This window comes from Diachasma alloeum, unplaced genomic scaffold (assembly GCF_001412515.2).
Source record: "Diachasma alloeum isolate Michigan unplaced genomic scaffold, Dall2.0 Dall_scaffold_00271, whole genome shotgun sequence".
NCBI lineage: Eukaryota > Metazoa > Arthropoda > Insecta > Hymenoptera > Braconidae > Diachasma > Diachasma alloeum.
The window spans coordinates 2,372,525-2,387,180 of record NW_021680410.1 but is presented as its reverse complement, the minus strand read 5'-3'; the positions used below and the strand labels follow the sequence as shown (position 1 = coordinate 2,387,180).

General features: G+C 37.8%; 1 protein-coding gene across 1 annotated transcript; it reads left to right on the top strand.

The window, feature by feature from the left end:
• The first annotated feature begins 3,938 nt into the window (after nucleotides 1-3,938).
• LOC107037928 (run domain Beclin-1-interacting and cysteine-rich domain-containing protein) lies at nucleotides 3,939-7,847 on the top strand. Its single transcript, XM_015256763.1, has 2 exons — nucleotides 3,939-5,666; nucleotides 6,735-7,847. The coding sequence occupies exons 1-2, from the start codon at nucleotides 4,188-4,190 to the stop codon at nucleotides 7,533-7,535; spliced, it is 2,280 nt and encodes a 759-aa protein (XP_015112249.1). The 5' UTR covers nucleotides 3,939-4,187; the 3' UTR covers nucleotides 7,536-7,847.
• Nucleotides 7,848-14,656: the final 6,809 nt, after the last annotated feature.

The following is a 14,656-nucleotide window of genomic DNA, read 5'->3' as shown; positions in this document are numbered from 1 at the left end:
CTTCAAGTCATTATCAATATTGATAAAACATCGATGAGCATATGAAGTTTAATAAATTCGATTTCTTCATTTTCACAACAAAAAGATAAGCGCGCGCACAGATCTAGTTAATTTTGGAGGTTGAGGGGTATTCTGCGGAGAATTTTTCGGGACTGGATTTTGGTTTTAAGCGAAGCGCAGTATTCGAGGGCTTCTTCCAGCAAAACATCCAATTGGTTAGAAATAAATGAATAGCTACTATGCAATTATCAGATGCAATTTCCAGAAGCTAGTGTGCAATTTCCGAAAAAATGTGATAACAAAAGAGTATGACCTCGAATACTGCGCTGTGATTGGCTAAAATCCAGTCCCGCAAAATTCTCAGTAAAATTTGAAATTTAACAATTTTTCCTAAAAATTACTGCCAAACTATCCACGAAATTTCAACTTCAATTTTCAATGTTCATCAGTGCAAATAAAATCCATCAACGGGTCACGCATGTCTCATTGTCAAGATCAAGACCTCCCCGGCTATTGAAATCTTTTGGCTGAAATTCCCAGTACACTTCTCGGAAATTTTAATCAAGTATCATTTCAACTAAAATTCTACGAAATTTTGTAGTTGGAAATTCAATAGAAAATGGTTGGAGAAAAATCAATAGAAACGGTGAATTTGACTTTAATTATTCACGGAAATCTACATAAATTAGGGAAAGTCAGATAAATAAATCCTTGAATCTCCGTTATTTCGGTCCTGAATATTCGATCCTCGATTTCGTCAACAGGAGGTGCTCAAAAATGAATAATTCCATTGAATTTCCAGTGAAATTTGAAATTTCACAATTTCCCCTAAAAATTAGTGTCAAACTGTCCATGAAATTTCAATTTCTTTCCAACAGTAAATTTCACTATTGAACTAACAACTCATACCAAATAAAATCCATCAACAAATCAAGTATGTTTCATCAAGCATCACACACAATTAAGACAAAATTCCACAGAATTTTGTAGTTGGGAATTCAAAAGTCGAAGGAAAAATCAATAAAAACTTCAAATTTCAGTTCAATTATTCCATGGAAATCTCTATAAATCCGGATAAATAGGTACAGCCAGATAAATAAATCCTTGAATTTCCGTTATTTCGGTCCTGAATATTCGATTCTCAATTTCCTCAACAGGAAATGCTCAAAAATTAAGAATTCCATTAAATTACGACTGAAATTTGAAATTTTACCATTTTCCCTAAAAATTACTGTCAAACTGTCCACTAAATTTCAATTTCCAACATTCACCAGTGCAAATAAAATCCATCAACAAATCAAGCATGTTTCATTGTCACAATCAAGACATTACACTTCTTGGAAATGTTGATCGAATGTCATTTTGACTAAAATTCCACAGAATTTTGTAGTTAGAAATTCAAAATTCGAAGAAAAAGTCAATAAAAACTTCAAATTTCAGTTCAATTATTCCATGGAAATCTCTATAAATCCAGATAAATAGGTAAAGCCAGATAAATAAATTCTTGAATTTCCGTTATTTCGGTCCTGAATATTCGATCCTCAATTTCCTCAACAGGAGGTGCTCAAACATGAATAATTCCATTGAATTTCCACTGAAATTTGAAATTTCACAATTTCCCCTAAAAATTACTGTCAAACTGTCCACTAAATTTCAATTTCCAACATCCACCAGTGCAAATAAAATCCATCAACAAATCAAGCATGTTTCATTGTCACAATCAAGACATTACACTTCTTGGAAATGTTGATCAAATGTCATTTTGACTAAAATCCCACAGAATTTTGTAGTTGGGAATTCAAAATTCGAAGGAAAAATCAATAAAAACTTCAAATTTCAGTTCAATTATTCCATGGAAGTCTCTATAAATCCAGATAAATAGGTAAAGCTAGATAAATAAATCCTTGAATTTCCGTTATTTCGGTCCTGAATATTCGATTCTCAATTTCCTCAACAGGAAAGGCTCAAAAATTGAGAATTCCATTAAATTTCGACTGAAATTTGAAATTTCACAATTTCCCCTAAAAATTACTGTCAAGCACTCGCCGAAATTTCAATTTCAATTTTCAATATCCACCAGTGTAATCCATCAACAAATCAAGCATGCCTCATTGTCAGGATGAAAACCCAGTCATAAAAAAAACACGTCCTCGGAATTCTCACCTCAAAATCACGTAGTTTCCATATTTCCGAAAGCCCCAGTGTCTCAAAGCTCTCACCGTACCGAGGAATCATGAACAGCAGCACACAACGAGCCTTTTTTACCTCCCGTCTCCGCAATAATACCGTAAGCACCTCACAGCAAGACTCTTACCCAATAGCTCCATCATGCTACATATTCCGAATCATCCAAAATCCCGGTCCACTTTATGCCATCCAATAATCTCTCGAACGCGATAATTGCACCGAATAGTATAACTGCTCGAGAGGACCTGTCCCGACGACTCACGACACTTGACACAGAGGCCAGCGGAAGACTGTGGACCGAGCGAGGGGCGTGAAACGAGGTTGCGCCAAGTCTCCCTTCACCGCTTCGTCCAGTTTTCATTCCTCTCTTCTCTTCACTCCCCCCACTCACTCGCCCACTCACACGCGATCTCAACTATTTCTTCTTTTTATGCTTTTCCTGCGTCACCGGCCGCACACACCGACCCACGAACACATTTAGACTCCACCAGACCAAATCGAATTCCATCATTCAAACTCAATTTCAAATATAGTCAATTCAGTGTTTGTATTTAATTTGGAAAAGACTCGTGTTTTCATTTCATCAATGAAAAATCAGGTGCCGTTGAGCAATTTGTGTGTACACAAAAATTATGTATTCTGTCAACCCAAAACAACGGGTGTGACGATATTCCAATCTTCATTGTGAAAGAAAACAGAAGTCAACAGCTGACCCACACCATTTTCCTCTCTCCACTTCCCAGAAGCAGAATAATAACAATTGCACACAATGAAACGGAACAGATATTCGTTCGATATGACATCGATTATTTCTACTATCGATATGTCAGAGGGATCGATATTTTCAAACACAATATCGATAGGGAGAGCGGGACAATATGGAATTATTTGAATTTTTATAATTCATTCACCTGTTGATAAAATGAGATAATTTCTCTTCCTTGTAAAATGGAATTCTCTCAACCATTTCTTCTTTTTTATGTTTAACGAAACGGAACAGATATTCTTTCGATATGACGTCGATTGTTTAGAATATCGATGTTTTCAGCGGGTTTTTCTCAGTCGATATATCGGAGGGATCGATATTTCAAATTTTATCGAAAGGCGAGAGCGGGACAAGTGTCCCGCTCTCCCCTAAATATTTTTTATTATTATTTTGTGTCGATTTGTAATAGTTTTCAAACATTAGATTGAGGTTTTCTATTGATATCGCTTGTACATATTTTTATTATACTGATTGGCTTCCAGAACCTGAGGATGCTTGAATTACAAGCGAAACGTCGCGATTCGCCAATGAATTAGTAGGGGAGGATGGGGTAAAACCGACACTTTAGACTTTTTTAAAATTATTCATAACTCAGAAACAAATTGACCAATTGAGTTCAGTTTAGGCTCGTCACAAAGGGAAAGAATTGCTCTTTGTATTGAAGAAAAAATTATCAAATTTCATCAACATTTCAACTCCTCATTAACATTAAAACAAAAGTCAAAAGTGTTCGTTTTACCCCAACTTCCCCTAGTTTACTGATTTTTCCAACTATCCCATACTTCACATCCTGAGTTAATTAATTTTTTTTCCAAAATATTCAACTGCAAACGACCTCCCACATTTCGTGAACGAACAATATTCTTAAATCGATGTTTTTCAATATCGATATTCCGACCGCGATGGATCGTCAGACCGTCTCCGCCGCGACTATCCCTATCGATCCGTCACATCGATACCCTTGTCAACCTGCAGAACCATCCGACAGGCACCTGCACCCACACAAGATAAAAAACCCCAACGCTATTCTACACCTTCACCAATGGGAGCTAAACTTCCCGATCTAACTTAAATAACCCGCGACCCAAGATAACAAAAAACGTCATCAGTAGAAGTGTCAGCTGTGTGATGACTCGGCGCGTGTTCCCCCACAAATTTCCTCTTCCCCGAGCCAAACCCAGCGATAGCCCCTCCCGCTGATTCCCCGCACCGTAACAATGCCTGAATTTCCCCAATGTGTCGTCCACAATTGAGGTTAATCGTAGTATTTCGCGAACAATGTGCCGATGTGAAAGTGCGAGTGTCCAGTCACCACCTCGAGCCCCCGAAAATGAATGCCCTTCTGAAAACCGTCAAGTCGATGACGAACAAGAGGAACGTCCTGGTGAAGGAGTCCCTCCGCAAGCAGCTCAACACCGTTGTGATGGAGATGCAGGGGCTGGAGGGTGTGAGTGATGGAGTGCCAGTGGGCAACTGCGAGGAGGCGATGGCCCTGTGCTCAGTCCTCGAGGCCATATTCCTCCACGGCCTGAAGGACAGCCTCCTGAACCGAGTGACAGAGGCCCTCTCTGGCCCTGACTTCGACGCCATGCCTCAGCCCTCCTTCTGGGGTCCCCTCCTGGTCTTCTCCCACCGTCAGATGATCAATCAGATCCAGGATCTCAAGCAGATCACCACCGAAGTCGGCTACTGCAGGGCCTGGATACGCATTGCCCTGAACGAGGGCCTCCTCTCCAGCTACTTCTCCTCGATACATCGCGACAACTCGGCCCTGAAACCCTACTACGACAGAGCCGCCTTCATCAGGGATGGCGATCACGTGGAAGTTGCCAGGAGGCTCATCGAGAGTTTGGATACCATTGTATTTAATTTAGCCTCCAACACTAGTCTTCTCAACTTCTGGTCCAGCACTCCGCTGCTGATGGCCGCTATCTGGTCACCACCGATGAAGTCATGCCCCATTTTCAGTGCTGTTGACATCGCCAAGACTATTAATAGTGAGATTACTGAGGCTGATAACTTTGAGGATGTGGAGACTGCTAGCTCTATTGGGAGCATTGGGTCTTTCAGCTCTTCTGGGGTTCTTAATAATGCCACTTTGAGTGAGGATGAGGCTCTCAGGATTATTTTGGCGAATGGGGGGGCGAGGGGGGTGGGAAATGGGGTGAGGGGGGAGGGAAATGTGGTGAAGGAGGAGGATAATTTGGTGAAGGAAGTGAAGAGGAAGGAGAGGAGAAAGAAAGAAGTGATTTCTCCTGTTGGAAGTCCTGGGAGAAATGAGGGGATTGAAGATGGGGAGGGGAGGGGGGAAAGGGTGGTGGAGGGGAGTGAAAGGGTTCAAGAGGACCGGGAGGATGTGGTCGAGGGGGAGGAAGGGGTGGCGATTAGCGGCGAGGGGGAGGGGGGGGGAAAGNGCGGCGAGGGGGAGGGGGGTGGAAAGGCTGAGGGGGCTGTCTCTGTGGGGAATTCTCTGATTGGGAAGCTGGGGTGGTCCACATCCCTGGAGGACGTGGAGTCCTCGATGACCTCGTCGGTTATATCGGGGGCGTCCAATGCGGAGGCGAAGACTCCTGGGGAGGGACCAACTTATGATGCGCTTATTAGGAGCTATCATCCGGGGGGGTACGCCACCTCACCGGACTTGAGGGATTTTTTGGATAGGTATGCCCCCAGCGAGAGGATACAGGAGAAGGAGCCTGAGGAAGGGGCTGAGGTGAGCATTTTTGGAGTTTGATGGGGGATTCGGAATCTTGGGAATTTAATACACTGATTGAAAGAATTAGGCTTGTTGAAAAGTGGATTTGGTTGGAGGCTAGGGTCTATTCGGTTTTATCAAATGTTCAATTGAAAATATTCAGTAGAAAAAGTCAATAGAACTCGATTTTTCGGCATAACTTAATGTAGATTCTGTATACATTAATTTATGATACTTTATTTTGTTCTCTTTCGAGAAGAAATGAAAAAAATGTAAAAAAGCGTAGACGGGAAGAAATAAAAAAAAAATTCCAATGTCTCTCAAAAGTTTTAAAATTGATATATTTTTCCGAATAACGAAAGAACATCCGTAAATTCGATTTCTATCCTCGTCATTCGATAGAATGAATATAATAAATGACAGAAATTGAGAATTGGAGTAAAAAAATTTTATCGGATTATTATTACGTAATAATTCCAAAAACTTTAATTATTCCAAGTAATAACAGATGACTTTGACAGCCAGATCGGCAAACTCGAATTTTAACGGGAAGAAATGAAAAAAATGTAAAAAACGTAGACGTGAAGAAATTAAAAAAAAAAATTCCAATGTCTCAAAAGTTTTAAAATCGATATATTTTTCCGAATAACGGAAGAACACCCATAAATTCGATTTCTATCCTCGTCTTTCGATAGAATGAATATAATAAATGACAGAAATTGAGAATTGGAGTAAAAAAATTTTATCGGATTATTATTACGTAATAATTCCAAAAACTTTAATTATTCCAAGTAATAACAGATGACTTTGACAGTCAGGTCGGCAAACTCGAATTTTAACGGGAAGAAATGAAAAAAATGTAAAAAACGTAGACGTGAAGAAATTAAAAAAAAAAATTCCAATGTCTCTCAAAAGTTTTAAAATCGATATATTTTTCCGAATAACGGAAGAACACCCATAAATTCGATTTCTATCCTCGTCTTTCGATAGAATGAATATAATAAATGACAGAAATTGAGAATTGGAGTAAAAAATTTTTATCGGATTATTATTACGTAATAATTCCAAAAACTTAAATTATTCCAGGTAATAACAGATGACTTCGACAATCAGATCGGCAAACTCCCCCGTGAGAAGGGCTTGGACACCCAGAGCTACAGCTGCTTCGAGTGTGGTCACGCAGTGGGAATGACCTTCGCAAAAGCCCACGTTTGTTCGTTCACCGGGAACTACTACTGCACCAACTGCATGTCGACGGAGGAGTTCCTGATCCCCTCGCGAATAATCCACAATTGGGACTTGAAGCACTATCCAGTGAGTAAAAAAGCAGCGGAATATCTGACGGATTGCTCTACCCTCCTGAACCTCAAGATCCTGAATCCAAGGATCTACACGACAGTGGAGAGCATGGCCCAGCTGCAGGCCCTCAGAATACAGCTCAATCTCCTCCGTGCCTATTTGTTCACCTGCAGAGAGCCCATAATTGACTCATTGCAGAAGAAAGTTGCACCCAGGGACTATCTGTACGAGCACGTGCATCAGTACTCAGTCTCCGATCTGCTTGATGTGCCCTCGGGAACGCTTGCTCAACAGCTCCAAAAAGTCGTGGAATACGCGAGAAATCACGTGTTGAACTGCTGGTTATGCAGCCAAAAGGGATTCATCTGCGAGGTGTGCAACAATCCCAAGGTTATTTACCCGTTCGACATGGAATCGACTTACAGGTGTAATGGATGCAATGCTGTCTTTCACGCTGACTGCCTCAACTCGACAAAGTCATGTCCAAAGTGCGAGAGACGAAGGAAACGACTCGATCGGCTGCTCCTCGATGGCGAGACGACACTCCCTCAGAATATCGCCACATCTTCGCCGATTCATATGAATTGATTTGTATTATAGTGATAGATTGAATTGAATTTTAAGGCGACGAGGAATTTGCAAGTGTACCAAAAAGCCTGGCTAATGCACGTAAAAGTGGTCAGTAGTCGCAAGATAATTTTTAGTTAATTTTAACCCTAGTTGGTCACCCTACGCGACCCAGCGATTGGTCACGTCCGCGGGGAAGTGCCGCCGTGTTATTTACGCCTGAACGTTGCCAAATTCACTGTGCAATGCCCGGGAGCGTTTAGCGAATTTCCGGCAACGTCGCGTAACAGGCATTTTGGTTTAACATGGAAAAAAATAATAGACCTTTTCATTCTGAGAGTCACTAGATTTGCGGACACTTTTTTCCCATGTTAATTCCCCTAGGATTTGTGGACACTTTATCGAATTTACATATAAATCATGGTTTTTGAGCGTTCAAGTGTATATCATTGTAAAGTTCAATATTTATCAGAATTTTCCATGGTTTTTTCGGAGATTTTTTCGTTGAATGAACGAAATAAATATTTCCCCTAGATTTCCAGAATGAAAAGGTCTATTCCTCTGTTAGAAATAATTTTTTTTTTTAGAAATTTTGAGAATTATGTTGTTCTATAAGTATTAAAATTTGTTAGACGCTGATTAGAAAAGTCAAGTTTTTTTTAATTCTTCCGATCAGTTAATCAATGGCAATTCAAGAAAAACGACGCTGCGGCACTTCCCTCATATGGTGACCAATCTAGGGTTAAGGTAACTTTTCGGTGATTCCTCTACTTGTTATAGTGCAATTCACTAGCGAATTGGTAAAAGAAGATGAGTCAATTTTGACTATTGACCAGTTTTCAATTAATATCTCGAAATCTAAGGGAGATGGCGAAATTTTTGTTATGACCTTTTTAGCGGGGCCGATTGAGTGCTACAACTAATGTAATTACGAAAATTTCGATATCTCGCTTAGAGTCCGAGGTATTGATTGACAACTGGCCAATAGTCAAAAGTGACTTATCTCCTTTTACCACTTCGCTACTGAATTCATTAGATTTGATCTGATTGCGTTTCATTTCATCATTGTTCAATTTTATTACTATTTTAGCTAATCGCAGCTGTTTTTAACATGCTGTACCGTTTTAAATATAATAGTTTGAGAATTCAATGAGGAGCAATACGGCCCGTTTTATGGAGTGACCATTATATAATATTGAAAAGTACGCGGGTATAAGTAAATGAGAGTTTATTAAATAAGAAACGAGGCGAGGAGAAATACAAATAAGCAGGGGTACTGAGCATATCATAGTGAGCATGTCACTGAGCGATGTTTTGATGCTTTCTTCGCCACCAATAAATTGATGGAATGCTTCCGAATGATTTCAGGATAATAAATTTTTTTCACTCTCGGATATTTCTCTCCATTTTGGCAGGTTATGCCTCCCCTCCCCCCATCCAAACTCTTTCTAATGCAAATTTTCTAATGCATTCTGATGCAAAAAGGAAACTTCGTGCCAAATTTCAAGTTAATATGTCGATGTTTGCAAAAATGAGAGTGCTAACAGGGATTTTGAGCAAAAAAACGAAAAATGGAAATCTCTGGAGCTTTGTATGAACGGGTATGCATATTTTGATTGATTGACATAGAAGATATCAAGACGAATATTTTGAAAAGAAAAATAACAATCAGTCGAGTAGTTTTTGAGATATTCAAGAAAATAGAATTAGATTCAAACTTGAATATCTCCTAAACTAACGATCCCATTTAGCCCATTTTCAATACGAAATATTTTGGGGCAAAGAGGGAACTTCTTGCCAAATTTGAAGTTAATATGCCGATTTTTGCAAAAATGAGAGTGCTAACAAGGATTTTGAGCGAAAACCCGAAAAATGTAAATATCTCGGAAACTTTATACGAACGGGTATGCATATTTTGATTGATTGAGATAGAAGACATCAAGACAAATGTTTTGAAGAAACAAATTTTGAAATCGGTTGAGTAGTTTTTGAGATATTTGCGAAAAACGATTTAGAAATAAATGGTGATTTCTCAAAAAGGGTGAGTCGATTGGGCTGAAATTTCGCACAGAGTTAGTTGTTATTAATACCTATAATCTGACAAAATTTCACATTTTTGGGAATCATTTTCGTCCTTTAATTCTTCAGTTTTCTAAAAGTTGACCACTAGATGGAATGTAATTGGGGAAATTACAGATCCGTTACAATATGTATCCTTAAATCGGATTGAATGATAACAGAGTAAATGAATAATGAAATTTCTAACTGATAACACTACATGGACAAAAATGCCAGAAAAATTACTGTTCTTACACGGTAACGTGAGTTCATTTTGACGAACCCGGAAAAATTCACGTACCAACTCCCGAATTTTTGCTTCTAAATGCAAGATTTGTAATCACTCAAATTTAAGTTTAGGATTTTTTGTGTTATATCAACCCAGTATGATCCAAAAAGTCCAAAAATGCAATTTTATTGCAAAAATAATTTTAAAAAATGTTATTCTCTGTGCAAGCAACAAAATGTAATTTCTATCACTATTCTTCATTATTCGATGCTCTCATACGTGTTTTGCTGCCGGCAAAGTTTTATATGAAACGAGGGATAGTAATTTGTCGTGTCGGCTATTCAGTAATCACAGACAAAAAATGAATTCTTCCATGAAATAATAATGATATGACAGCAATCTTGTAACTTGGGGACAAAACATTTCTTAATAAACTTTCCTCTATAAAGGATATTTTTATCCTGAAAAGGCACCGTCTTGTATGAATAATCCGCCTCTTGAGCCAAATATTTCGTTGTTGAAAGCAGAGCAATTATTCATGTTTGAGTCGTTCAAATTCGAATAACCAAAAAAAAATTTTTTTGTTTTGTCTAACGATTTTGTTAACCCAAACAAGACTTGTTTGTTTTTCTCTCAGTGCAGGACCAACGTCTTTGGCGCGTTGTTTTCGGATATTAGAAAGCCTTTTTGGTGTACTTGCAAATACCTTCCAGACAGTGTGCTACGTGGAATGTTGAGAACATTCGCATCGGTAGCAAAATGGTCGGACGAGTCAAGTTTTTGATGAATATCTTTGAATCTGATGAAAATAGAGTAATTTATCATGTTGCAATCACCTTTGAGATATTGTTTTCACCTGCGCCAGCAAAAGAAGTTCATGTAAAGATCAGATTACGAAATATTCTTCAAGAATTAATCACGAAGTGGAATTTATTCGTCTTGTGCCTTTCGACCACGAAAATATAGCACGTGATGCGAGAATAAGGATATAAGGAGCTGAAGAACGGTATTAACAAGCAATTGAGCTTGGGATACGGCTATTTCGGTGAAAGATATTCCGGCAGTGTAATCATTGTATAAAATATAATTTTATTAAAAAATTTATGATTGATAATATCGTAGATTAAATGAACAACTCTTTCACTCTTCACTAACGGCAGCTAATACTGGGCTTTCAATTGTGATTTCAATCTCATTTGTTTGTGTTATTTATTCGCAAGTGGTCCCTCAAACGTTAACGTGATATTAAATTAGAATACAAATTGGCTCTAATGGATCTAATATGTACAGACGACGATGTCATAAGGCGAGACATATTCAATACTCTTGTACTCTATGAAAATATGATGATACTCTCATGGATTATGACATAATTTGTACTTTGATGCCGAGACACACTACTTCGACGAGCATCGAGCATTATTTTTCTTGAAGTGAGAACAATAGGGCTTAGAAAAGGGAACTTGCATGAAACTCAATTCTTTCCAATTCCCCTATTCACACATTCCTCGTAACATATCCCTGGTAAAACAGTCCGATTATTTCCGATTGGGTGATAAAAAATGAATCTGCGTTAATGATTTTTCTGTCTTTGACCGTTAAATTCCGATTGGCTGGTAGGTAGAGTTTGGAGTTTGAGAAAATTATGAGAATTAATAGGATCAAGGGTATGTGGCCGTTAGCGTCCGATTACTTTCCATAAAAGTGGTTGATAGATCTCATATTGCTCATAAATCTTCAATATTTATTGCTCATTTAAATATTTATATGCGTAATATGAGATCTATCAACCACTTTTTTGGAAGGTAATCGAACGATAACGGCCCCATACCCTTGTTCCCATTAATTCTCATAATTTTCTCAAACTCCAAACCCTACCTGCCAGCCAATCGGAATTTAAGGGTGCCAAGTGAATTGGGCGATGACCTTGAAAATTGACATTCACCAACAAAGTTATAATTTTTTAAATTAATAGTATTAGACAGATGGTGAACATCGGTGACAATTTCAAAATTTTAGAACTTATGGATATCGAGAAATTAAATAAACAAAATCAGTCTTATACACGGCCTCTTATGGAGTTTTGATTAAATTGAACGTTTCAACCCGCTAGGAACTCAAGAAAAATTTGAAAAAATTTGAAGATATGGGGAATGATGTGTTCAATGTGATGGCGACAAAAAACAATGGGGTACCGGTGTGAATAAGAGAGATATTTCAACCCGCCGTACCCATTTGATCCCATGCTTTCTCGAGGTTCGTCACGCGAAATAGAGGATTTTCCGCATTTATTTTCTCGATGTCTAGTTCCGGTTGCGGGTTTGAAATTTCGTCGGATAAATGAATACATATTTCTCCAATGATGGAGGGAAAAAAATTTTTTTTTAAAATCTTTTTTCAAATTCACTTGGCACCCTTTACGGACAAAGACAGAAACATCATTAACGCCGATTAATTTTTTATCACCCAGTCGGAAATAATCGGACTGTTTTACCAGGGATGGATAGCTACGCGGCGAAAATTGGAGAAATATTGCCTAGATGTGTTACAATAATTAATTGGAAATCAGTCGTTTTCGAGGACAATTTTTCGGCCATGACGTCACGAAGACGATCAGGTAACGCTTCATTGGTCAAAAAAGAAGAGAATGGGGAGTTGGCGTTCTCCATTGGCCGAGACGCACCTCAAGATTGGGTTAGGTCAGCCCCAGCCATTCTGTGATTGGTCCAGCACTCGACCGTCTGTGTGACGTCATTAGCGATTTCAAAGCGCTTGAAATCTTCAACTTTTAACGATTAATTATTCATTAATGAGCAATATTTCGAACGTTTGTAAATGAAAAATGAATTATTCAGGTTCCAAACTTGAGAAAGAAAATTGAAAAAAAAATCATGCAAGTTCTCTATTTTTCTGTACATATATTATGAAGCACTGTCGATACTCGAGCCGTAATTAGTGTTTCAAGACTAATTTTTTTACACGAAAAATTCTACATTCTAAGGAAAGATTCGCTCCTCTTGAAAAACATTCTCAAATTGAGAATGTAATTTCTTGATTTGATGATGGGGAATTCTCTATTTCAGAACACGTGTTGCGGATTGTGGACTAGTATTTTTAATTCAAGAAGGAAATATTCTTGATTCTGCAATATTCCAGTTTTCAATGAAAACTGTTTAGTCTTCAAAAAGACTAAACAGTTTTACTATTGACTCGAGAAAAAATGCTGTTGATTGAAGAATATTTGATTCCTGAATTAAGAATACCTAGTTATCGATAATTATTGTCGTTTCAGGAATAGATAATCCTGATTCAGGAATACAATATTCTTCATTCAACCGCATCTCCGTCAAGTTCTGGAATTGAGAATGATTTTTCAACGAAGAATATTAGGTCTTGAATGGAGAATCAAATTCTTTCGAATCAAGAATTTCCAAATTCTCGATTAAGGCCCGGGTGGATTATCTTTCCGTGATCTTCCTCGTTTTTTTTCATTTTGATAATCCGAAATGATCTGCAATTGCTATTTAGTTTTACATAGCCCTGGAGTCCCCAAAAATTCAGTAGCGAAACGGTAAACTGGGTCGATTTTGTCTATGTTGACTATTGCCCAGTTTTTGACAAATATCTCGGAATCTAAAAGAGGTAGTAAAATTTTCGACCCGACCTTTTTTATAGAGCCAATTGAGAGTTATAAAAAAGGTCATGAGAAAAATTTTGCTATCTCTCTTAGATTCCGAGATATTCACCAAAAACTGACCAAAAGTCAAAATCGACTTGACCCGGTTTATCGCTTTGCTACTGAATTATGATTGTACAATCAAAAAAACGTTGAAAAAAAGTTAAACATTTTCAAATAGCGTTTTTGAACAATATTGGGAAATAAACCCAACAGAGAGTAAATTGTAAATCAATAGTTTGATGTATCTAATGGCTGTTAAGTCGTCATTTGTCACAGTAGTCAATGGCTGTCAGATCGTTAGTTACCATGATAAACTATCCATTCACTATTTTCTCTCTATCGAACTTATTTCTTAATCTTTATTAAACATGCTCTTTGAAAATGTTCAGTTTTTTTTCTACTTTTTTTGATTGTACAATAATAATTTTTGGGGACTCCTGCATGATGTAAAATCCAATGGAAATTGTGATATATTTTACATCCTAGTCAGACTAAAATTTCTTTTCCCTTTGAAAATTCGTATTTTACTTATCTTCATTGAGAAATCAACATTTCGACAATGGAAACCATGGAAACCTGTGCCCTGAAATTAGGTTTCTGAGTGAAAAGAAGATTGTTCGCCTATATGAAGATAGAAAAACAATCGCGATAACGTTCGAAAGAAAATCCACCGACACCTTAAATTGTTTCATCCGTTTCCACCATACCCCATTCAAGAATCCCCATCCTCCCACATTCCTATCAAACCAAGAAGACCCGACCCTTAATGCACACTGAGAAAAAAATATATTTTTGCCAAATATTCATTTACTTGAGAGAAGTATTTATTTTTTAAAAATCGTATTTCTCCAATCGAGTCATTCCCAGGCGAGCCTGACTAAGTTTCAATTACAACAGTCATGTTGCTCTACAGGATGACTATGTTGCACATGACCTTGGATGAACTCTTCTAATGATTATTCATGTTTCCAAAAATTTTCATTTTCTACAGGGCAGAATTTCTATCAATGTTTTAATGTTGATAATTATTGAAGAAGTTCACTCAAGGTCATAACTAACATGATCATATTCTAGAGCAATATAATTGACATTATTGAAACCTAATGAGGATTGCCTAAGAATGACTCGAATGGAGAAATACGGTATTGAAAAAATAAATACTTCTCTCAAGTAAAT